Source organism: Stegostoma tigrinum, chromosome 11, assembly GCF_030684315.1.
Source record: "Stegostoma tigrinum isolate sSteTig4 chromosome 11, sSteTig4.hap1, whole genome shotgun sequence".
Taxonomy (NCBI): Eukaryota; Metazoa; Chordata; class Chondrichthyes; order Orectolobiformes; family Stegostomatidae; genus Stegostoma; species Stegostoma tigrinum.
The window spans coordinates 17,981,732-18,008,352 of NC_081364.1; the positions used below are offsets into that span (position 1 = coordinate 17,981,732).

The 26,621-nt window shown below is 44.1% G+C and overlaps 1 protein-coding gene across 1 annotated transcript; it reads left to right on the top strand.

The window, feature by feature from the left end:
- ogg1 (8-oxoguanine DNA glycosylase) lies at window positions 1–26,621 on the top strand. Its single transcript, XM_048547858.2, has 8 exons — window positions 1–146; window positions 5,463–5,617; window positions 6,805–7,259; window positions 12,039–12,218; window positions 20,028–20,206; window positions 21,444–21,591; window positions 23,316–23,365; window positions 25,415–26,621. The coding sequence occupies exons 1-8, from the start codon at window positions 93–95 to the stop codon at window positions 25,481–25,483; spliced, it is 1,290 nt and encodes a 429-aa protein (XP_048403815.1). The 5' UTR covers window positions 1–92; the 3' UTR covers window positions 25,484–26,621.

The window sequence follows — 26,621 nt, forward strand, 5'->3', positions numbered from 1 at the left end:
AGGAGTGAAAAAATAAAAGTCAGAGTCTGAGGTCAGCATGGCCCAGCGTTCAACCATGAAAAACCAGGAGGGAAGAAAGTAGACATTACCAAATGGACCTTGACTGGCATGGGTATCGGGGTTTGTGTCTGAGCGATGGGGAGAAGGTGGGGTTTCTGTCCGTGTGACTGGTAGGGGGCGCGGCTTGTGGCTGATCGACGGAAGAGGCGGGGCTTGTGTCTGAGAGACGGGGAGCGGCGTTGTTTGTGTCCATGCGGCGGGGAGGAGGTTTGTGTCTGTCTGTCTGGCTGGTTAGGGACAAGGTTTGTGTCAGAGTGACATGAAGCGGCGGTGTTTGTGTCTGTGCGGCGGGGTTCAGCGCTGAGTGACATGAAGGGGCGGTGTTTGTGTCTGTGGGGCGGGGTTCAGCGCTGAGTGACATGAAGGGGCGGTGTTTGTGTCTGTGGGGCGGGGTTCAGCGCTGAGTGACATGAAGGGGCGGTGTTTGTGTCTGTGGGGCGGGGTTCAGCGCTGAGTGACATGAAGGGGCGGTGTTTGTGTCTGTGCGGCGGGGTTCAGCGCTGAGTGACATGAAGGGGCGGTGTTTGTGTCTGTGGGGCGGGGTTCAGCGCTGAGTGACATGAAGGGGCGGTGTTTGTGTCTGTGGGGCGGGGTTCAGCGCTGAGTGACATGAAGGGGCGGTGTTTGTGTCTGTGGGGCGGGGTTCAGCGCTGAGTGACATGAAGGGGCGGTGTTTGTGTCTGTGGGGCGGGGTTCAGCGCTGAGTGACATGAAGGGGCGGTGTTTGTGTCTGTGGGGCGGGGTTCAGCGCTGAGTGACATGAAGGGGCGGTGTTTGTGTCTGTGGGGCGGGGTTCAGCGCTGAGTGACATGAAGGGGCGGTGTTTGTGTCTGTGCGGCGGGGTTCAGCGCTGAGTGACGTGAAGGGGCGGTGTTTGTGTCTGTGGGGCGGGGTTCAGCGCTGAGTGACATGAAGGGGCGGTGTTTGTGTCTGTGGGGCGGGGTTCAGCGCTGAGTGACATGAAGGGGCGGTGTTTGTGTCTGTGGGGCGGGGTTCAGCGCTGAGTGACATGAAGGGGCGGTGTTTGTGTCTGTGGGGCGGGGTTCAGCGCTGAGTGACATGAAGGGGCGGTGTTTGTTATCCATAACAAAGTGTGGAGCTGGATGAACACAGCAGGCCAAGCAGCATCTTAGGAGCATAAAAACTGACGTTTCAGGCCTAGACCCTTCATCAGAAAAGGGGGATGGGGAGAGGATTCTGAAATAAATAGGGAGAGAGGGGGAGGCGGACTGAAGATAGAGGAGAAGATAGGTGCGGAGGAGAGTATAGGTGGGGAGGTAGGGAGAGGATAGGTCAGTCCGGGAAAGACGGACAGGTCAAGGAGGTGGGATGAGGTGGTAGATGGGAAATGGAGGTGCGGCTTGTGGTGGGAGGTGGGGATAGGTGAGAGGAAGAACAGGTTAGGGAGGCAGGGACGAGCTGGGCTGGTTTTGGGATGCGGTGGGGGAAGGGGAGATTTTGAAGCTGGTGAAGTCCACATTGATACCATTAGGCTGCAGAGTTCCCAAGCGGAATATGAGTTGCTGTTTCTGCAACCTTCGGGTGGCATCATTGTGGGTCTGCAGGAGGCCCAGGACGGACATGTCGTCTAAGGAATGGGAGGGGCAGTTGAAATGGTTCACGACTGGGAGGTGCAGTTGTTTATGTGAACCGAGCAGAAGTGTTCTGCAAAGCAGTCCGCAAGCCTCCGTTTGGTTTCCCCAATGTAGTGGAAGCCACACCGGGCACAATGGATACAGTATACCACATTGGCAGATGTGCAGGAGAACCTCTGCTTAATATGGAAAGTCATCTTGGGGCCTGGGGTGGGGTGAGGGAGGAGGTGTGGGGACAAGTGTAGCACTCCCTGCGATTGAACGGGAAAGTGCTGGGTGTGGTGGGTTTGGAGGGGAGTGTGGAGCGGACAAGGGTGTCGCAGAGAGAGTGGTCTCTCCGGAAGGCAGACAAGGGTGGGGTTGGAAAAATGTCTTTAGTGGTGGGGTCGGATTGTAGATGGCGGACGTGTCGGAGGATGATGCGTTGAATCCGGAGGTTGGTGGGGTGGTATGTGAGGACTAGGGGGGGGATTCTCCTTTGGCGGTTATTGTGAGGGATGAGGTGCGGGAAATGCGGGAGACACGGTCAAGGGTGTTCTCGACCACTGCAGGTGGGATGTTGCGGCCCTTGAAGAACGAGGACATCTGGGATATGTGGGAGTGGCATGCCTCATCCTGGGAGCAGATGCGGCGGAGGTGAAGGAATTGGGAATAGGGGATGGAATTTTTGCAGGAATTTAGGTGGGCGGAGGTATATTCCAGGTAGCTGTGGGAGTTGGTGGGCTTGAAATGGACATCAGTTTGTAGGTGGTTGCCTGAGATGGAGACAGAAAGGTCTTTGAAGGTAAGGGATGTGTTGGAGATGGCCCAGGTGAACTTGAGGCTGGGGTGGAAGGTGTTGGTGAAATGGATGAACTGTTCGAGCTCCTCTTGGGAGCACGAGCCAGCACTGATACAGTCATCAATGTAACGGAGGAAGAGTTGGAGTTTTGGGCATAGGTGCGAAAGAGGGACTGTTCCACATAACCTACAAAGAGGCAGGCATAACTTGGCGTGGTGTTTGTGTCTGCAGGGTCGGGGCTCAGCTCTGCTTGACATGCAGGGGCGGGCTCAGGATGTTGAGCTAGAATTGAATGGCAGGCACTGCCTAATAAGGGCGTCTGATCTGAACTAATCTGCTTGGGTTTCCCCATTGTAAAGTTTCTATTCCCCTTTTTTTCAACTTTACTCATCGTTTTTGCCCCAATTACCTTCTCAATTTCTGACAAAACTGTGGGAGTCAATACCTGTGCCTATGTATTGCATTTTACAGTCGGCCAATGTCTCAGATAGAGGGCTGTGACTAGCTGAGTTGCTGTTACAGAGACAGGATCGCTGAATGATCTCCTGTCGTTGTACAGTTTAGTGATTCCAAAAATAAGTATATGGTGGTTATAATACAACGATAATAATTCACTGGAGTTTAAATCTTATTTGACAAAGTAAATTAACTGGTAACAATAACGCAGCCGAAAGATGCACTAATATCCTGAATGGAGGAAATCTGCTATTGTCACATTGACTGAGTCCCACATCAATGTGATTAACTCATTATGAATTAACTGAGCAAGCTGCTGTGATGTTTCTGGAAGGTAACTACTACCACTTTGTCGGGGCAATTAATCCGGTTATACTATAAGACCATAAGATATAGGAGCACAAGTTAGGCCATTCGGCCCATCAAGCCTGCTCCGCCATTTAATCATGGCAGATAAGTTCCTCAACCCCATTCTCCTGCTTTTTCCCTGAAACCCTTGATCCCCTTGATAATCATGAACCTATCTATCTCAGTCTTAAATGTACTCAATGACCTGGCCTGCACAGACTTCTGTGGCAGTGAATTCCACAGATTCACCACTCTCTGGTTGAAGAAGTTTCTTCTTACCTCCATTCTAAAAGGTATTCCCTTTACTCTAAGGGTCCTAGACTCTTCTACTAATGGAAGCATCTTCCCAACACCCACTTTGTCCAGGCCATTCTGTATTTTGAAAGTTTCAGTTAGATCCCCCCATCCTTCTAAACTCCAATGAGTATAGTCCCAGAGTTCTCATACATTCATATGTTAAGCTTTCTATTCCTGGGACCATTCTCATGAACCTTCTCTGAACCCGCTCCAGGGCCAGTATATTCTCCCTGAGATATGGGGCCCAAAACTACATGCAGTACTCCAAATATGACCTGACCAGGGCCTTATAAAGCCTCATTAGTACATCCCTGCTTTTAAATTCCAGCCCTGTCAAAATAAATGCCAACATTGCATTTGCCTTCCTGACTACTGACTCAACCTGCAAGTCTACCTCGAGAGAATCCTGGACTAGAACTCCCAAATCTCTTTGCACTTCAGACTTCTGAATTTTCTCCGCATTTAGAAAATAGTCCATGCTTTTTTTCTTCTTACCAAAGTGCATGACCTCACACTTTCCCATGTTGTACTCCATCTGCCACTTCTTTGCCCACTCTCCTAATCTGCCCAAGTCCTTCTCTGGCCGTGCCATCTCCTCAATACTACCTGTCCCTCCATCTATCTTTGTATCATCTGGAAGCTTAGCCACAATGCCCACAGTTCCTTCATCTAGATCATTAATGTATAAAGTAAAAAGTTGTGGTCCCAACACCGACCTTTGTGGAACATGACTTGTCACCGGTTCCCATCCTGAGAAAGAGCCTTTCATTCCCACTCTCTGCTTTCTGCCATACAGCCAATCTTCTATCCATGCTAGGACCTTGCCTCTAACACCATGGGCCCTTATCTTACTCAGCTGCCTCCTATATGGCACCTTATCAAAGGCCTTCTTGAAGACCACGTAGATAGCATTCATTGGCTCTCCTTGGTCAACCCTGCTCATTACTTCCTCAAAGAATTCTAGCAGATTTATCAGGCATGACCTCCCCTTGATGAAACCATGCTGACTTTGCCCTATTTGACTATACCTTCCAAATATTCAGAAATCTCATCCTTTACAGTGGAGTCCAAAATCTTACCCACAACCAAGGTTAGGCTAATTGGCCTGTAATTTTCTGCCTTTTGCTTTACTCCCTTTTAGCGATTTTCCAGTCCTCTGGGATCCTCCCTGACGCTGGTGATTCCTGAAAGATCACCACGAATACTTCCATCATGTTTTCAGCTATCTCCTTTAACACTCTGGATGTAGTCCATCTGGTCCAGGTGGTTTGTCCACCTTCAGGCCAGTCAGTTTTATTCGCATCTTTTCCTTGGTGATGGCCACCATACTCAGCTTACTGATGTGGCAAAAATCAGTGAATTAAAAATTACTGTCTCCCCTGAACTATTCATTTTTGTCCTCTTCTGAACAGCTGTGTTTGATTTACGTGCAGGGCCCTGAGCTCCTATTGGGTTTGATTCCTCCCTCGGGCGACTGTTTGTGTGCAATTTGCGTATTTTCCCTATGTTTGCGTGGGTTTCCATCGGTGCTGTGGTTTTTTTCTCACAGTTCAAAAATGTGCATGTTAAGTGGATTGGCCTTGCTAAGTACAATTTGGAGTGGGGAGGGAGCACGGTGTTGGATGTGGGAGAGATGCAATTAGGAGGGTCGGTGTGGACTTGATGGGCTGAATGGCCCTGTAGGATTCTGTGATTAATTTAGACACTTTGCCTTCTATCTCACCGTAGATTTTCTATTTTGTTCTATTTCCCCTTTTTCATACCTGTCCCTGCTTCTGTATTTGCTGAAGATTTATTTCATCTGTGACATTTACGAGTCTGATGAAAGTCACTGTGCTGAAATATGAAGTGTTTCTCTGTGCACTTCTCCTGAAATTGAGTTTTTATGTTTCTTGTAATATCTCTTCACTTGAATGTTTTTACAGGGTAAAATATTTTGCAAGTGTAGCTGCTGTTCAACTTATAAAGTAATGCAGCGACATGCCACACTGACTACAGACCCAGCTCTGTGGAACTTCATCCCCTGCAGTCGCTCTGAGCTGAGGCTTGACATCGTCCTTACTTGTGGCCAGTCGTTCCGGTGAGTATCTGTTTATGAGCGTTGATGTCAGTTGGAGTGAGATGAATGTGCTTCCCCATTGTAGAATTAATTCCACTGAATACACAAGCACAAGTGAATAACACAACTGTCGTTTAACCTCAGAATGAAACAAAACCATGTCAGATATAAATGGACCCTGGTATAGAGCTTTACACCTTATCAAACACTCCAAGGCCAGTTATCATAAGACTCTGATGAAAAGACATTGACCTGAATCGTGCATTCTGTTTCTTGCTCCATTTGTATTGCCTCACCTACTGAGTAATTCTATCGTTTTCTGTTTTTATTTCAGTAATGACATGGGTTGAATGGCGTGTAAAGATCCTGTGTCCTGTAATACAGCTCCAAATTACATGACAGAGTCTGCAGCTTGTGAGACTATTCCACAGGATCAGTGCAGCACTCACACTTGTAACTCCAGCCACCATTTCCCTTTACCTTCATAGTTACTGGCACTGTGTCCTAGAATGTGTGGAATGAATTGTCAGATAAAGCAGTAGATGCAGGTACAATTACAACATTTAAAAGACATTTGGATAAGTTTGTGAATAGGACAGGCTTAGAGGGACGTGGGCCAAATGCAGGCAAGTGGAAACAGTTTAGTTTTGGGAACTTGATCAACATGACGAGTTGGACCGAAGGGTCTGTTTCTGTGCTGTATGACCCGACGACTGAGTTTTACTCGATTCTCCCATCCAAAACCCCTGCATGGTAAAGGGAGAAAACCAGGGGCTAAACCCTACTTCTGCATCCTGTCCTGGGCTCAGTTTAGCATATGCGCCTCCAACAGGGAAAGGCTGCCATTCCACTCCCTCATTGCCAAAACCATACTCTCTTGAAGCAAAGTTCAGGTCACCGAAGAGAGAGAGAGTCCCTGCCTTTGTTACCACGTACAGAAAAATGGGAAAATTCATTCTCAATTCTTTTGATTCCTTTGAGGTTAAACAGGCTGAGTGTGTTTTGTAAGGGTGGCTCCTGACATTTTGAATTGAGGCCCTGAAAGTTGAGGAGGAGGTTAAGTTTGAGTGAGAGATGACAGCTCGAGGACCATGGGTTGTGAAGGGCAATACTAATAATGATGTTTCAGGAGCCAGCAAGTAGTTGGAACTAAAAGGCAGCAGGCAAATGTAATCAGCACCAGTCTAAACGAGGATTTTCTTTTGCAGTTGGCAGGAGAGGAGCCCTGGGCACTGGACAGGTGTCTTAGCTAATCGTGTATGGACCCTAACGCAGACAGAGGATAAGATCTGGTATCGGACCTATTCTGAGGAGGCAGAAAATGCTATTGAAGAATTAACGAGAAATCACAAGAGAAAAGGACTTCCCACAAACACAGTGGATGTTAAAGTGAAGAAGGAAAATGGAACTGAGGCTCAAATTAAAGGTGAAGATGGAGATTTCCAAGCAGCAGATATGAAGTCTTCTGAAGTGAAAATGGAACCTGTACAGCACATGCATGATACCACACCTGGACAATTGAAGTTGGAATGCAGTGCTGCGGATGAAGAGGAATGCAGGATTTTAACCGATTACTTTCAGCTGCATGTCTGCCTCTCAGAGCTCTACTCACATTGGAGTCAAGCAGACAAACACTTTGAGCGAGTAGCACAAGATTTCCCTGGTGGGTGGGTTCCTGAAGGAATTCAACAGATAATGTTCTAACAAAATGGCTAGTACGTGTGTTCGTTTGAAGATCTGATTGATATTTTGTCACCCTGCATTGCAGATCCCATATAGAACGTTAGTCTAACACTGATTATTAGAAGATACTTTCTGTTGGAAGAGTAAGAGCAGTATTGAGGGAAGCTCAATGGATGTCCTCCTCATGAGACAATCTAGAATTGAGACACGAGGAGGGGTGTAAATAGTTGGAAGGATAGCCTTGGATTGCAGGAGGATTTTGATGGGCTGGTCAGTGCAAAATGGAATTCAATCTGGATAAATGTGAGGCGATGCACTTGAGCAGTACAAACATGCAAAGGAATTCATGATGACCAGTAGGATCCAGGGAAGCATCGAGCTTCAAAGTCCCAGCAACAGCTGAAAGCTGCAATGAAAAGTCTTGGTTCAGTGGGAGCTTGACACCACCCATTCAGACTGCTTGTATAGTCCCAACTTTCAAAAGAAAGCCATCACAAGTCGTTTACTTTGTTGGCTTTGAGCAGAATGCTTGGAACCTCTGTTTCAACCTTCATGTTTTTAAAAAAAAGGTCAAAATACTCCTCTTAAAGCCATATTATCGCCACAACACAGAAACCCTTATAACGTTTAAGAAGTATTTAGATGTAACTTGCAATGCCAAGGCTTGTGATGCTGTTGACCAAATACTGGAAAAAAGATTAGAATAGTTGGGTGGTTATTTTTGACTGATACAGACACAATGGGCTGAAGGGCTTTTTCTTCCCACGTTGCAGACGTAGGACATTTTTCCTCATCTTAGACTAAATCACTAGCCCCTTGTTCAAAATTCCCCAAGGAAATACAAACTTGGAATATACCCATTTTATAGAATTTTCAATGCGTCAGGAGACAAAACTTTAAGTTCCAACTAACACACAGTTTAAATACAAGAATAGGGGACCTGTAAATGATTTTTTATCAACCTGCTCAGACATGTTATGATACACTTCTGGAGACAGGTGAGACTTGAACCTGGACCTGTTTAGCCAGAGATAGGGACACTACGCTGCACCACAAGATCCCCCACTGACATCTTGTACAACTGTGATTGGCTGCCTATCTGAAATAACACCTCGGGGGCAATATTCTGTCACCACATAACCCTTTATTTACTTGTGCACTGTATGCTGTCTATGACCCGCCAGCTCAAAGTCAGTTTCCTAAACTGAGGAGATGCTAAATCCCCTGTTTATATTGGTCAGTCTGGGCTTGCTGATTGGCCCAGGGTATTGACCCCAATAAATGACCTTATAGTCAACCTGGTTCCAATCACTACATTCCCTAATTTAGTTGGGGATACATTCTTGCTTATCTTTTAGTGTGATTTAAAAACGTCCCAAGGCATGTCACAGAAGTATTAGTAAGCAGGATCTGATTCCTGAGACTCTTTGATGACTATATTGGTGCTGCCTTGTGCTCCCGTGAGGAGTTTGAACAGTTCATGAATCTCACCGTCACCCATAAATTCACCTGGACCATTTCTGACACCTCCCTCCCCTTCCTGGACCTCTCCATCTCTGGTAATCAACTCATTACTGATATCCATTTCAAACCCACTGACTCCCACAGTTACCTTGACCACACATCCTCTCACCCACGCTCCTACAAAAATGCTGTCCCATACTCTCAATTCCTCTGCTTCTGCCACATCTCCTCCCAGGATAAGGCATTCTACTCAAGGACTGCCCAGATATCCTCTTACTTTAGGGACTGTAGTTTCCCCTTCTCTGTTATTAAGGATCCCCTCAATCGCATCTCCCCTATTTCCTGTGTTTCTGCCCTCAAATCCTCTCCCCCAAACAACAATAAGGATAGAGTCCCCTTAGTTCTCACAGAGCAAACCATCAACCTCTGAATACAATGCATCATCTTCAGACTTTTCTGTCACCTATAGTCAGACTGCACCACCAAAAAGATATTCTTCTCCCCTCCCCTGTCTGCTTTCCACAGGGATCATTCATTCCATGACTCCCTTGTCAGCTCCACGTTCCCCACCAACTCCTGCACCACACCCGGTACTTTCCCTGGAACCGCAGCACGTGATACACCTGCTCCTCCACCTCCGCTCTCACCTCCTTCCAAGGCCCCAAACAATCCTTCCAAATCCGGCAGAGATTCACCTGCACTTCATCTAACCTCATCTACTGTACCCATTGCTCTTGATGTGGCCTCCTCTACATCGGGGAGACCGAACACAGACTTGGGGACTAGTTTACGGAGCACCTGAGCTCTGCATGCACCAACCAACCTGACCTTCTGGTTGCCATCCACTTTAACTCCCCCTCCCACTCCTCTGGTGACTTGTCCATCCTTGGTCTCCCCCACTGTCAGAGTGAGGCCAAATGTAAACTGGGGGAACAATGTCTGATATTTTGCCTTGAGAGCTTACAGCCCAATGGCCTGAATATTGACTTCAACAGCTTCAAAATATCTCTGCCCCCACCCTGTCCGTCTTCCAACTCACCTATCCACTCCACCCTTTCCACAATAACCCCTTACCTGCATCCATCTATCACCACCGCACCTAGACTCACTCCTTTCCCTCTATTTCTGGGCTCCGCTCCCTACCCCATCCTGCTGAAGGGTTTCGGCCCGAAACCTTGACTTCGCTGCTCCTTGGGTGTTGTCTGACCTGCTGTGCTTTTCCAGATATGCATTTATTGACCCTCAACCACAGTGCTCTTCTGTTTTGACAATGTTAACTTACATAGTCCAGTTAAATAGCAATCTGTTGGGTTGGTGTTAGGGTGTATAATTACAATGTAAATTCAAATTTGTTTTTTGCTTGGAAAGAGGAGAATGATGAAGTTGTACCCGAAACATTCCAGTTAGAAAAGAGGATGAAATAATGCAGGTAAACTCACTTCTGGCCCCTCACAGTTTGTCAATGTAATGTAATTTAGATCTTTCAGATGTTAGTAAGATTTAATAAGAGTAAATGATTATTTTTGCTGGTGGAACAAGTGCAGAAAAAGGCAAATAATTTATTTTTAGGATAAGATCATTTAGATGTGATGTCAGGAAGCATGTCCTACAGAAGATGTCAAAATCTAAAGTTTTCCCTCCAAAAGGCTATTATAGAAACAGGCTGTTCAGCCCACCAAGTCCACACTGACCTTCAGAACATCCCACCCAGACCCATCCCCCTATAACCCACCTAACCTACACATCCTTGGGCACTTTAGCATGGCCAATCCACCTAGCCTGCACATTTTTGGACTGTGGGAGGAAACCCTCCAAAGGCATGGGGAGAACGTCTAAACTCCACACAGTCACCCAAGGGTGGGATTGAACCTGGGTCCCTGGTGCTGTGAGGCAGCAGTGCTAACCACTGAGCCACTGTGCCACCCATTGATGATTCTTTAAAAAGGCTGCTGGGGCTTGGGATCAATTGACAACTTTAAAACTGAGTTTTTCAGATTTTGGTAGGATGTGACATCAAGAGAAACAATCAAACAGGTAGGTGGAGTTCAGAAAGAGAGCAGCCAATATTCAATTGATTGTAGAGCAGGCTTAAGGGCTGATGGTTTCATCCTATTCTGAAACTGGGGTGCAATCCTAAAAGATCTCTATTAGACTTGCTGCTGTAGTCTTAACTAGAGGCTGCAGGGAGACAGTACTTCACTCAACTAGCAGTGCAGATCATGGGTACATTGGTTTTAATCCCACCATTGGTAGATAGTGGAATTTAAATCCAATAAATATCTGGAATAAAGAGCTGATCTAATTGTGACCGTGTAACCACTTTCAATTGTTGTAAAAACCCAAATGGTTTATTTGTGCCCTGTTTAGGAAGGAAGTCTGCCGTCCTTTCCTTGTTAGGCCTACACTCAACTCCACATACACAACATTGTGGTTGACACTTAACTCCCCACTGGGAAATTTCTAATTCACAGATGATGCACACACCGAATGAGTAAATATGAAAATAAAAACTGAATAATTAAATCTAGAACAGAGGAAACAAAAGGCCACTCTTGGTTAGTGACCGAAGATTCAGAAATCGATAGCAATGTGAGTAGTGCAATGGGTTATGTCAGCCCTACTCTGTAATATGAGACGGTGGGTTCTGCTCTATAGTGGCCATATGGGTATTGTGGTAGGTGGCAGTGTGTATTGCTGTGTGGTAGGGTCTGGTTGGTGCTGCACTTTAGTGGGTAATGTCCTTATCACAGTGCATGTTTGTGATAATATGGTGATTCTGTTACAGGTCTAATAATTCAAGAAAATGAGTTACTATCCCCCACGTGCTAGTTTGATTGAATTTAGTTTTGAAAAACAGCTGATAAAAGCTGAAATCAATAAAAATGACAATGAAGGTCCTGTCTGAACCCCTTGCCCAGTCTGGCCTTTATATAGCTACAATCCACTTTCACATGATTATCTCAGTTGACTCTGACCAGGGATGGCCAGTAAATGCCAGCCTTACCAGTAATGCTCACGTCCTAAACATGAAAAATAAAGACATTTCTTTCACTGTGGCTTCATTTACAGACAGAATGCTCTTCTCAGCAGATTTTCTTAAGCTCGTTCAGTCCAAGAATAATTTTAAATTCTAAAATTTCTGGCATATGATGAGATAAACCAATTCCTTACGTTCAGGTGACCATTCAATGTGCGAAAGAGAATGCGCTTTGTTATTGTAGGACAGTTTATGCATTCAGCTCTGCAATGACTAAGGAATTTATTTCTAACTTGAGCATGCTCTGTGCTGTTTCAGGTGTCCGCATCCTGCGGCAAGATCCCACTGAGTGTCTCATTTCTTTCATCTGCACTTCCAACAACAACATCTCACGTATCAGTGGAATGATCGAGCGCCTGTGCCAGACCTATGGACAAAGGCTCTGTGAACTGGACTCGTACACCTACTACTCATTCCCCACACTGCAGGCCTTGGCAGGTTAGCATCACAGCAAGTTGTCGTTGATCAGGCTTCTGGCTAGTGCAGGCTTTGTGATATAACCGATTTTGATTTAATTTATTATTGTCACGTGTACCTAGATACAGTGAAAAGTTTTGTTTTGCGTGCAATACAGGCAGATCATACCATACTAAGTGTCTTAGGGTAATAGAGTTAGAAATACAGTGTAACTCTGCAGAGAAGGTGCATAAAGACCAAGGTAAACATTATATTTAAAATTTGCGAGGCCCATTCAGAAGCCTAACAACAGCAGGGAAGAAGCTATTCTTTAATCTGTTGGTATGGGTGTTTAAGCTTTTGTATCTTCTGCAGGACAGAAGAGGTTGGAAAAGACTGTAACCAGGTTGGGAGCGTTCTTTGATTATGTTGGCTGACATCCTGAAGCAGCAAGAAACTGGGCTGTGTTCTCAACTGCCTGCAGTTTCTTATGGTCCTGGGCAGAGCAGTTGCCATACCAACCCATCAAAGTGTGATAGAATACTTTCTATGGTGCTTGTACAAAATGGATCTATGGTGCTTTTATAGAATTTCAGGAAAAATTATACAGAAACCTCACTCCTTGTCACTCTCCGGTGGCTGTGCTAACCCCTCCTTTCCTGGAACAGGCAAGCAAAGATCTACGATGGCATGTTCAACTGTGAATCAGAGTTAGGGACTTTGTTGTGACACCTAATGTGGTTGAATAGTCTCTGCCACAGCACCAAGGCATGAAAAATGACTACCTGCCCAACGTAGCGGAGGATGGCCAGTGAATGTGAAACTGTACTCTGACCTGCGTTGATGCTTTGAGTGCTGAGGAAGGTGACTTGGCATCAGTCTGGAGGAGGGCTTCCTGCAGCAGATGGCAACAGTGTGGAACACACATCTAACTCAACTAGAATGGATTTTGAATTGTACCTGCCTGAGCTCAGCCTGGAGTTTGAGGTTGCTTTTGTAGCCTCTCGACAGAAAACAAGAATCAGGTGCTCTCCTCCAGAAAGACTTAGAAGTCAAATACACAGTTTTAGGACATCCCAAAGCAAATCACAGCCAATGGTGTACTGTCGAATGATTTTCATTGCATGTGGCAGCAGCCAATATGAGTGCAGCAAGCTCCCGCTAACTGAATGTGATGACCAAAGACCGACTACATCTGTTTTCAGTGAAATAGAAATAGAAAATGATGCCAATAATCTTTAACATTGTGTTTGACGATACAGGATGAATGTTTCTGGTCAATGACTTGTTGCCTTGTTGGTCGAGTGTTTAATGTTAAACAACATGGGTTTGACCCCTTTAGAATACTATGATCAATTCAGGCCTCCTGCCTCGGCAAAATATTGTGAAACTTGAAAGGGTACAGAAAAGATTTACAAGGGTGGTGCCAGGATTGGAGGGTTTGAGCCCATAGGGAGAGACTGAATAGACTGGGGCTATTTTCCCTGGAGAATCGGAGGCTGAGAGGTGACCTTATGGAGGTTTATAAAACCATGAAGGGCATGGATAGGGTGAATAGCCAAGGTCTCTTCCCCAGGGTGGGGGAATCCCAATCTAGAGGGCATAGGTTTAAGGTGAGAGAAGAAGGATTTAAAAGGGACCTAAAAGATGCCTTTTTCAAACAGAAGGTGAATGAGCTTCCAGAGGAAGTGGTGGAAGTTGGTACAATTACAGCATTTCAAAGGTCTCTGGATGGGTACATGAATAGGAAGGGAATAGAGGGATATGGGCCAGAAGCTGCAAAATGGGACTAGATTAATTTGGGATATCTGGTTGGTGTGGACTGATTGGACTGCAGGGTCTGTTTCCATGCTGTACACCTCTATGATTCTGTGACTAAAATGCTGATGAGAACTCCCCTGCTCTTGAAAATAACACAGTGGGATTTTTAAACATCCAGTTGACAAAGCCAACAGAGCTTTTGGCTAAATGTCGAATCCAAAAGGTGACACCTCCAACAGAGCAGCACTTGCTGAGTACTGAAGTTTCTGTCTGAGTTTTTGCACTCAAATTTCTGGAAAAGAACTTGGTCCCACAGCCTTCTGACTTGCATGGGGCATGACTGACACGTGGATCACTCAAATTTGCCTGTATTTGAACCACGAAGTAATCTAGGGCTGCAGTGTGCAATGAGGTTAATAACCCAGGCACCTGATACAAAAATATGAGCTTTAATTGGGAGAGAACATAGGAATTGGACAGGACCATTCAAACTTTGGGGGTGGGGGGTGGGGGGAGAGCAGATACCTTGTTGCAGTACTGAGGATTTAAATGAATAATCAAGTGAACTTTACGATTTGTGTAGATTCTGATTTTCATAAAACAAGTGAAAGAAGCTTTAAAAGGGAAGGATGATCAGCTAAGATTTAGCAATTTTGCACAGGGTGCTGGTTTTTTAGCTCAGATTTCCAGTATTTATGTCTCTGTTTCCTCCCCAGACAATGTCAAGGGAATCTGGCTAACTAACAGTATTGACTAGAGCATTTAAAATCAAGAGGAATCTTGACAGGGTGAATGTAGAGAGGATGTTTCATCTGGAGAAAATTTACAACTAGGCAGGGTCACCATTTAATTATCAGAGGTGACCAATTTTAAGACAGAAATTAGGCAAAACTTCTCTCTGTGGGTTTAGAACTCATTTCCCAAAAGTTAGGAAAGCAGAATCTTTGAACATTTTTTAAGGCAGAGGTGGAGAGATTCTCAAGAAGAAACAATATTAAAAATGATTGAGGTTAGACAGGAATGTTGAGTTGAGGTTGCAATGAAATTAGCCACAATGTTATTAAATAACAAAGCACGATCGAGAGACCAAGTAGCTTACTTCTGCTCCTAACTTGTATGCTGGTTTGTATTGAAAGTAGTTGAAGGTGCAGGCTAGGAGAAAGCTGTAAGAGTATAAAAGCAAAATACTGCAGATGCTGGAAATTTGAAACAAGTACAGAGAACACTGAAAAAAATCTCAGCAGATCTGGCAGCATCTGTGGAGAGAAATAGAGTAACTTTCAAACTTGTTCTGACCCTTCTTCAGAATTTCAGAAAGGAGACTTCTGAAGAAGAGTCATACGAGACTCAGTATTGCCTGTAATAGTGTGTCCAGTCCTCGACTTTGTTTCTTTATCCTTGTCTGCATTCCGTAGTAGTACTTATTTCAAGTTGGACCTCTGTCACTAGCAAGATACACAGCAGTAAAACACGCAAACCATATTGTTCACCGGTACACAAGCCCCACTCCCTGCAAATTAGTCCATTCAGTTGCCATTTCAGAGCTGGCAACCTGCTTACATTTAGGATATTCATTGTCTGGTTTTGCAGTCTCTGACATTTTTGTGTTACAGAGAATGTTTTGAAAAAGTTTTGGCTTCTTTTGCCCCATTTGTTTACCAAATAAAAATTGTGGAATGTTGCTGTGGAAGGAAATTTCTTGAAGACCCTTCCCAGTGGCTTGACAAGTTTGTCAACTGATCAGCTGACCAGGCCAATCTTTGCTGCTCTCCCTGAGAGTTTGACGTGGCTAGTGGTATGTGTCCTCCTGTTTGTTATAACAAGCTAGTCTCAAAGAAGTAAAATTGGCCCTGTTTGTTTGTTATCCAATCACATTCTGCAGAACATGTGCTGACTGGATGATGTCCATGATGAGACTATAATACTGTCCACCATTAATTAGCATGTTGGGATTACTGGGCACGTGATTGATTAGCTTAAGTTATCAACCCATCTGGCTTGACCTGAAGTTTTCAGAATTAAAGACTGACCTCACAGACTTGCATGGGTGCGAAGATGGAAGCAAATTAATAAATGACACTTTCCCTGCCTGCTGAACTGGAGCTATTTAGCCAAGGTGTAGTTGTGTTTTAGATTGGGGTGAATTATTATCAATTATTATATTCAGTCACAGAACTTTGTAAACGTATGACCTATATCAACCAGTTATCTATGTAACTGTTGTCAAGTAAATGTGTAACTGCTAACTGTGTGGCTACAGTCATGTAACTGTGTAAACGCCAGTCTGTAATCATTGAGGTCATCATATTGCTGCAGCTAGGTAACCATGTAAGCACCAGCAACATTGTGTGACCTGGTCCTTACTGAAAGTGGAAATCAGTGAGCAAACTGCTTGTTCCATTGGAAATGAGTTTCAAGCTATTCAGTGCCCAGAGCATGTCCATGCAGAGTGAGCAAATATATTATTCAACAACTTTGAGAATACTTGTGGATGGGTAGAGGTTAATCCCTAACACCCCATCAATGTATGAACACCTTGAGGAGGTTGGGAAAGAAAAGAGAAAGTGAGTAAGTAAGTAAATTAGATTATTAGCAACTGGCATGGATGAGTTGTATGACTACGAAAAACACAGTTGGACAAATCTAGGATTGTATCAGTGAAGATGTGGTGGTGTTGGACTGGGGTGAACAAGGTCAAAAATCACACGGCGCCAGGTTATAGCCCAACAGGTTTACTTGAAAACATACGTTTAACGCAAGCTATAACCTGGTGTGATTTTTGACCCTGTATCAAATGAAGAGTTTTTTTTGTAGTTTTCCTCTTCTATCACAAGATGGCAATAACACACTGAAAACCTCTCAAGGTTTTAAAGAAGTCAGGAAACAGGTCCACTGCCTCCAAATGGTGTTTCTGGAAATCTCTCCCATTAGCCCCAGTTATAATGGTCTAAGCCTTGGTTCTATTCCACTGAAGAAGCTGGGAAATTCTCAGGTCTTCAACTTCTGTCTTACTGATTTAACTTTGGATGTACAAAAAAAAGGGAAAACCGTACAATTTTAAAATAGGACCTTCGTGATGCCTAGTAATTCCCAGGTTTTGTTGAACTCATCAGTGGTCTGCTGTTCTGTTGTTACTGACTGATCAGTCAATGTGTAAATCTTGGGTGGATTTATTTGTGTAATTTTGGTTGTAGTTTATTCAGTTTTTGCCTTTCCCTTAGAAGCATTAGGGTACTCAGTGTAATAAATATGTTTTAAACAGAAAAGTGTGCAAATAATCAGGATTAGCTTTCACTCAGTCGTCACTCTCTCCCTTTAAAACTCCCACCCCCTCCATTTAAAACTGATGCTCTGGAGACTTAGCGCACTCTTATTTGTGGGATCCTGCTGTGCAAAGAAGTAGCTGCACTGTTTTGTTTCAGGTGACTATAATTTTCTAAGCTATATCATTCACTGTGAAGTTATTTTTGAGACATTCTGAGAAAATGGAAAAAGAGCTCTGTAATTGCATGATAATAAAATGTGAGGCTGGATGAACACAGCAGGCCAAGCAGCATCTCAGGAGCACAAAAGCTGACTTTAGCCTTCAGTAAGTCAGACCATTACCAAGGAAACACTAAAGGAGACAGGCTGATAGAAGCACACTGCATTCATAGCAGCTCAACTCTAGAGGGTTCACTGTCATAAATGATTGACTTCATTCAGTGTAACAGCTGAGTTTGTGTATAGGGAGGTATTGCCTGAAATATGTACACAGGGTTAAATGATTAACTTAAATAACAATGTACAATGCACAAAGTGGAACAGACGTCAGGGAAAGGTAATAGTAGGCAAGGAATTCTATGGGGTTTAGCTTCAAGTTAATCAAGAAATGAAGAACCAAAAAAAAATTCAACAAGAGAGCCTCCAAAATGTCCACCTTCTTCCTCAGTTGAGGATTCCCCAGCACCGTTGTTGACAGGCCCTCAGTTGGGTTCAAACCTTCCACTCCCTCCCACAAAAGCATTAGTGCTCCCCTTGTCCTTATCTACTCTGCCACTAGCTTCCACATCTAGAGGATCATTAGCCACCATTACTGCAAGCAGGAAGCCACCACCAGACACTCATTCCCCTTCCCTGCCCTCCCCTCCCTTGTTCACTTTCTGCAGGGACCTTTTCCTCAGGGACGCCCTGATCCAATCCTCCTTCACTCCCAACACACGCCCACAGCCCCATACCACCCTCCCCTGCAACTGCAGAAGGTGTAACAGCTGTCAGTTTACTTCTTCCCTCCTCAGTATCCGAGGGCCCAAACACACCTTTCCAGGTGAAGCAGTGCTTTACCTGCACTTTGCCCAACCCAGTCCACTGTATTTGCTGCTCACAATGTAGTCTCCTCTACCCTGGGGAAACGAAGCGTAGATTTGGTGACCACTTCACACAACAGCTACGTTATGTCCACAGCAAAGACCCTGAGCTTCCAGTTTCCAGTCACTTCAACAAACCACCCTAGCCAACATCTCATTGCGGGCTTGCTGCACTGTTCCAGTGAAACTCGGCGCAAGCTGGGATAACAGCGCCTCATTTTCCACTTGGGGACCCTACAGCCTTCTGGACTCAGCATTGAGTTCGACTTCAGGGCTTGAGGTCTCCCATGTCTCTACCCCAACCCCCACACACCAGGCCTTGTTAGCACAGTCTGCTGTTAGACAACAACCTATTGTTAGCCACTCACCTTTCTAGACAGATCGTTATCCATTCTTCTTCTGTCCAACTGCTCTTCTCTCTCTTTGTGCTGTATTCCCACCTATCGTTTACTCCTTACCCCTCCCCCATCATAACTTCTGCATATGAACCAACATTTTCTGAGCTTTGTTTTGAGTAGTTCTGAGGAAGGGTCACTCGACCCAAAATGTTAACTCTGATTTCACTCCGTGGATGCTGCCAGATCTGCTGAGCTTTTCCAGCAACTTCTGTTTTTGTTTCTGACCTATGGCATTTGCAGTTCTTTCGCTTTTTATTTATGTTGATTTTTATGCTCAGGCAATGATGTATAGTAGCAGTGTTTTGGATGGAGATTATATGAGCAGGATGAAATTAGAGAATACAAATGAGAGGGAAGGTTCTGTCAACAGTGGGGGTTACCATTGACCAGAAAACAGAACAGGCTGATAGAAGCACACTGCTGTATTGCTACAAGAGCAGGTTAAACTGGGAATTCTGTGGCAGGTAACACATTTCCTGATTTCTTAAAGCCTGCCCGCCAACTGCAAGTGGCAAGTGTGACAGAATACTCTCCACTCGCCTGGATGAATGTAACATCAAACACACTCAACACTATTCCAGACAGCCTGCTTGATTGGTACTCTATCCACCCTCACCTTCAGCATTCACTCCCTCTATCACCAATGGCAACAGTGTGTATCATCTACACGATGCACTGCAGAAACTCACTCAGGCTGTTTTAACAGAATGTTCTGAGCCCTCGACCTCTACCACTTAGATTGGAGGCAGCAGATGTATTGGAACACCACCACCCACAAGTTTCCCTTCCAAGTCACACAGCATCCCGAGCTGGAAATATATCAGTGTTTCCTCATTATTTCTGGGCCACATTTTCATAATTTTGGAACTCCCTTCCTATCAGCACTGTGGATTTACCCACATCATATGGACTGCAGTGATCCTGGAAAGCAGCTCACCAAGTCAACTCTAGCATGTACGATGTCAACATTCAGTGAATGGTTTGGGGGAAAACAGTGGTAGGAAAGGATGTTAATATGACAAAGCATGGGCAGGATGGAGAGTAATGGGGGGGGGGGTGGGAGAGTAATGTGGGAGGGTGGGAGAGAGTAATGTTGGGGGGGTGGGATAGAATAATGTGGGGGTGTGGGAGAGAGTAATGTGGGGAGGTAGGAGAGTAACGTGGGAGTGTGGGAGAGTAATGTAGGGATCTGGGAGAGTAATGTGTGGGGAGGTGGGAGAGTAACATTGGGGGGTGGGAGAGTAATGTGGGGACATGGGACAGCATGAAGACGGTGTGAAAAAAGACAATTTATGAGTACTGGGTTGTAGTAAAGGATGATGATTTCCTATGATTTTTCCATGTAGGAGATGATGTGGAACAACAATTGCAAGCTCTGGGATTTGGATACAGAGCAAAGTTCATCAATCAAAGTGCAAAGCTGATATTAGAGACACATGATTCAAATTGGCTGAATTCACTTCGTGCGGCATCACATGAGGAAGCAAAGCGTGCATTGTGCACTTTACCTGGTGTGGGGAGAAAGGTGAGTCTGCTAACCTATAAATGATGGGATTTTCACATTCTGTGTCAGTCACATTTTAAACATTTTGCTTCTACTGTTCTAAACTGAAATAAATGTACTTCATTTTCATCATTTTTACTTTTCTAAATACTGAAAAATTGGTTCAGGTTTACTTGAAGGAAGAAAAAAGTTGAGAGTTTATTACTAACATTTCTCCGTGCTCATTATTCTGTTTGATAATGCGCTTATCATAATGGCAGTCAATAGTGCTGGGGAGTTGAACTCCCATTCTACATTAAAGCCTCCTTTTGACATTGATTGCTAGTATTAGACTAAAGACATTCACAAAGTCCGTGTCAGGGATTTGTACAAATAGCTGTAGAGCCAGATTTAGTGGCATTTGTATTCTGTTTCCATTTATTTCTCTCCTGTAGAATTAAAGCGTGAAACAAGCTGAGTTTTTGAGTTTGTGGACAGTTCAAACTATGTATTTATATCAGAGAAACCAGCACAGACCATTCATCCTCTGCAATCAGTTCCACTGTTCAATTAGATCATTGCTGAACTAAATCTTAATTCTATCAGTGATAATGGGAACTGCAGATGTTGGAGAATCCAAGATAGAGACCCCCTCTCTGATGAAGGGTCTAGGCCCGAAACGTCAGCTTTTGTGCTCCTGAGATGCTGCTTGGCCTGCTGTGTTCATCCAGCTCCACACTTTGAATTTTAAGTCTTAATTCTGTTTTCTCTATGTTGCTTGACTACTGACCAATCAAGACTCTCGTGATAACAAGGTGTAGAGCTGGATGAACTCAGAAGGCCAAGCAGCATCAGAGGATCAGGAAAGCTAACGTTTCATTCCTGCTCCTCTGATGCTGCTTGGCCTGCTGTGTTCATCCAGCTCTACACCTGGTTATCTCAGTTTCTCCAGCATCTGCAGTTCCTATTATCTCCAAGACTCTTGTGATTTCACTGTTACATTTTATTTGAGCCAGAATCCATGGTTTTTTAGGGGAGAAGTTTTAGATTCCCAGTGTCTTTTCAGTTGGAAGATAGTGCTTCCTGATTACCCCCCTGAATGATCAATTACGATTGTTCTGAATTCCTCTACCAAGCAAAATTATTTCAGTTTTGAATTATTTTTAAAACTCTAAAATCTAAAGCAATGCAAACCAATTTTATGTAGCCTGTTTCCATCAGGCAACTTTTGAAACATGCTCTTCCCTGACACAATTAATTCCCTGATCTCTGGCTCTAGGTGGCTGACTGTGTTTGCTTGATGTCTCTGGATAAACCAGGAGTTATTCCCGTGGACACTCATGTCTGGCAAATCACAAAGCGTGATTATCAGCCCTACTTCGGGGCAGGTCAGAAGACTCTAACTGACAAGGTGTATCGAGAAATCGGTAAGAAAAGATCAACTTTGGTTGTTCATGGGATAAATAAACTGCCTTGTCATAATCACTAGTCAGATAACTATTTTTAGATTCACTGAATTGTACAGTATATAAGGTGGTTATTCAACTGCCTGAGCTTTCACCAGTACCTTCAAGGGAGGACCTATTTAGTCCCAGTTCCCTGTTCATTCTTCATAAAATCTGTACAGTGTGGAAACAGGCCCTTCGGCCCAACAGATCCACATTGACCCTCTGAACAGCATCCCACCCAGACCCATTCCCCTACCCTTTCCCTGTAACTCTGCACTTCCCATGGCTAATCCACCTAAGCTACACATCCCTAGACACCATTGGCAATTTAGCATGGCCAATCCACCTAGCCTGCATATCTTTGGACTGTGGGAGGAAACTGGAGTATCCGGAGGAAACCCACGCAGACATAGGGCGAATGTGCAAACTCCACACAGACAGTCGCCCACAGGTGGAGATGAACCCGGGTCCCTGGTGCTGTGAGACAGCGGTGCTAACCATTGAGCCACCGTGACATGATGAGAAGGGAGTGTTGCAAAGAAGAACTATATTGGCAGAATTATGATGAAATGCAGAGGTGTTATGATGCAGAATGACCTGTGGATTCTTTATACGCCTGCAATGTATTATTCAAGTATTTATCCAACTTCCTCCTTAAAAACTACAATTGGACCTGCCGCATCAGACACTACATTCTGGGATTTTAATCACCCATTGCTCAATAAAGATTTCTCTCAAGTTAGCTCTAGATCTTCTGTCAATCATTTTATATCTCATTGTTGAACCTTCTGTTATTGGAAACGGGCTACATTTTACATCCTACACACCATTCAATAATTTAAATTCCCCTGTCAAATCACCTACTGGGACTTGACTACACTAAGAATTAACCTCATCTTCTCTCGCCTGTCCATGTTAGTATAATCGGGGCGGCTCAGTGGCTCAGTGGTTAGCACTGCTGTCACAGCACCAGGGACCCAGGTTCGATTCCAGCCTCGGGCGACTGTCTGTGTGGAGTTTGCACATTCTCCCCGTGACTGCGTGGGTTTTCTTCGGGTGCTCCGGTTTCCTCCCACAGTCCAAAGATGTGCAAGCTAGGTGGATCGGCCATGCTAAATTGCCCGTAGTATTCAGGGGTGTGTGGGTTATAGGGGGATGGGTCTGGGTGGGATGCTCCAAGAGGCAGTGTGGGCTTGTTGGGCCGAAGGGCCTGTTTCCACACTGTAGGGAATCTAATCCCTCATTACTGAAACTGTTCTGGTAAATCTTTGTTGTAGCTTCTCCAAAACCATCAGGGCCCCTTCTAAAGTGCCTGGGGTTACCCACAGTATTCCGGTAGGCTAGAGCCAGCACTCGATATGGGTTTAGTATAACCTGTATTTTAAAACTTTATGCATCTTCTTCATTAATTTATTAACTTGTCCTGTCGCCTTCAAAGGACAGCTGGTTCTGTACTTCCTTGTAAAATGGTATAATTTAGTATGTATCGTCTGTTCTAGTTCTTCCTGCTTTTCCGCTTTTCCACTTTTCTGCAATGAGTTTCGTCTGCTACGACTGTGATAGGGGGAATGTGCTGATAGTCAAAGCCCACTGCACAGTCACACCAGGTCGTCATATAAGTGAGCTTCCTATCCTATGCTTCTAACATGAAGCTGTTTTATTACGATATCTGAAAACTTTCGCTATCTTTATTTTTATTTCAGGTGAATTTTTTCATAACCTTTGGGGTCCTTTTGCTGGCTGGGCACAATCTGTAAGTAATAAAAATACACAATTCATAGACGGCTGTAAGAACCACGATGATCAATAGAACTGTCGGAGACTAGCAGAATTGTAGATTTTATATCAAACAGTAAAAGTGAAGAGGTGATGATGAGCCTGTCTAACCTCAATAAGACCTAAGTCAGACAGGGTGGATGTCACACTGAGTAAGAGTATTGAAGCTTTATTGCGGGTTCAGTGTAGATTGAACAGGATACTGATGTATAAGCAAATAAACATTAAAAGATGGCCTTGGAAGTTGCAGCTTTTGTTTTAATGAACAATACAGATTGCAGGGCGATATGACAGAGGCGTTTAATATTTTGGTAAGATTGAATACTTCTAGTAGTTGAGTCAATAGAGGGATGTGTGTCAAGGCACTGGACAGTCGCGGGGTGTTATTTGACCTGACTGTGTACCTCTCTCTTGCGGTTATATCTGAGCCCAACTGCCTGAGGAGTGGGAGAGTCCAGTGTCTGCCTGTGTAGTTGAGGCCTTCCGTGGCCGCTGACGTGTTTTATCGACACCTGAAACTTTTGACCTTATGAACAGTGAAGAAAAGTTGTGCAGTTATCAGTGCAAGTCGGTGGTTACTCTCAAATCGAATAAGTAGCTTGAATTACATTTAGCCATCCTGTCCCCATATCCTTTTACCTCATTCCTTCCTTCTTCAGCCTACCCCCATTTGACTCTTGAAAGTCAACAGTTTCTGCCTTGACTATTTAATTTTGGATGCAAACACAATTGTGTGTATTTGTGCTCCCCTGTTCCAGAAGTCTAATATTTAGTCTTTCACCCATAGCCTCCTGTTCCAAATCTTTCGCTGAATAAAAAGAGGCCATTCGGCCCATCAAACCTGCTCTGCCATTCAATCAGATCGTGAACTGATCTGATTTGTGACCTTAACTCCACATTGACAACCTAAACTGACCACGCAATTGATGGTTAACCACGTTGACAGTATCATCTTCCCAATCCCCATCAGGGAATTCAATCCCGTGTCTCCTGTATGATAGGCAGGGAACTTAACCAAAGCCTAACAAATTTAAATCAAGTTTTAATTTGATTTGTTAAGCTCTCTGTACATTTTTATTGAAATTACACTGTATTAATGGGAAAAGCAGCAGGTGCTGGAAAAATTCAGTAGGCCTGTTGCATCTTTAGAGAGAGAAGCAGAGTTAGTGTTTCAAGTCCAGTACGGCTATTCTTTGGAACTGAAGGAGAATCATATTGGACTTGAAAGGTTAACTTTGTTACTTTCTCCATAGATATTGCCAAACCTGCTAAGTTTCTCCAGCATTTGCAGCTCTTAGCTTTTGTAATGTGAGCGATGTCCCTTTTGAGAAGAAGGCAAATAGAATCTTTTAATTCATTGATTACAGTAAACGTCAATCACGGTTAGCAAAAGATTTAGAATGAGGGGCCTAGGTAACAGATTAAATGTTAAGACTTTTCAAACACAGGAGGAATAGGATCATCACGCAGTTGTGTTTGCAACCAAAGTTAAATAGTCGAGGCAGAAATTCTGGGCTTTCAAGAGTGAATTGAGATAGATGGAAGAAGAAAGAAAACACATAAAAAAAATACAGGGATAGAATGGTTAGATGTGATTCGAGCTACTTGTTCGATTGGAGAGTAACTACCAGCTTGAATTGGATAATCTGCACAATTTTTCTTCTGCATTGGAATTTCTAAGTAATCTATGCACTCTGCTGGTTAATCGAGTCAGACAGAACATTGTATCTAAACCCAGCAATCACATTATATTCTCTTGCATCATGTTCCCCCGCTGCTGAGACAGCTGCGCATGTATGTATTAAGGAGTCTGTGCCTGGCATGAATCAGTTATGTGATTTGTGATCATTCTCACATCTTCGCTGATATATTGGTTCAAGCTGAAAAGGTAGCAGTTATAGAATTAGACAGCTTTTGGAAACAAATGGGGTATGGTTTAAAGAGACAATATCAACAGCTCCCTGCAGTTACTATGTATCGTGTCTTGGCTTCAAAGTAACTAATTGCTTGTATCTTCTCTTTCCAGGTTTTGTTTTCTTCAGATTTGAAGAAATTTCAGGGATACAAGTCCGAGCAGGATTTACAGGAAAACTGAGAAACCTTGAGCTAACTATTGGTTACTATTGGTCCCATATAATGTAGAGGATAATGGGATTACGGTCTTACATTCTTCCAATGATATTGCTCTTGCAGCCACCATCCTGCCTCACCGTTTTTAAGCTCAGCACAGTCTGGGGCCCAGTTTTTCTTTCCCTGTGGAGCGACAAGGACCTATCTGTTTCTCCAATTTTCTCTTCCACCATCTTTTATTGTGCAAATGTTTTTCAGAATTATCAAGGCCAGGCATTTTGATCTCCTATTTTCTGTCATGATTTTTATTCTTAAGAATGTTCCGATGGAGCAGTAGTGCTATCATACAGCAAAGGTAAGAGTCTGCAAACGCTGTTCGGGCTGGGGTGTCTTAGTTTTGTGTTCACCAAAGCAACAGGCAGCCTGGGTGTTACTGTCAAATGGGAGTATTCTGCAAAGTGACTTTTAAGCAAAAATCGTCTAGTTGAGATATAGATGAACATCTCACTAAGTTACTGTTTAAATCACTTCACATCCAATGCTACAGACCCCGCCATACTCACCCCAATTTCCCCCCACCCCACCAGTTTTAAAAAGTATATGCTTTTCTCCTTCTGAATTTTTAGCCAGAGTTTTGGCGTGCTCAGATCGAGGCTTCGAAGGTAAAAGTGTAAGAAATAGGAGCAGCAGTAGGACACTGAACTGCCTCTGCTATTCAGTAAGCTCTCATCTAGCCCTCAACTCCACTTCCAAACTGTTCCTCATTACCTTTGATTCACCTTTATGTTCATGAAAGGAACCCTTAGGGTAAGTTGGAGATTATGTTGCTATTTGAGGAAGCCAAGACTACATTTGGTGAATATAATTAGATTGCAGTAAATCCAATAGGTAATTCAGGAAGTGGAACATTGAATAGAAGGATCTGCTGATGGGATTGGACGAAGAGGAAGGGGATGTGCGGAGCATGAACAACAGTACAGACCAGCTAGGCCAAAAGACCCGTTTCTGTGCAATGTGTGTGTAACTGAAATTCCAGTATATCAGGCTGCCTTGGAAGAGAAGCTTTGTGGAAAAGTGTACGTCCATATATGAATTTGATACATGTATAAACGGCTAAATATTCGATTAATGTATTTTTAAAAACCTAATAAAAAAAAGAAGGT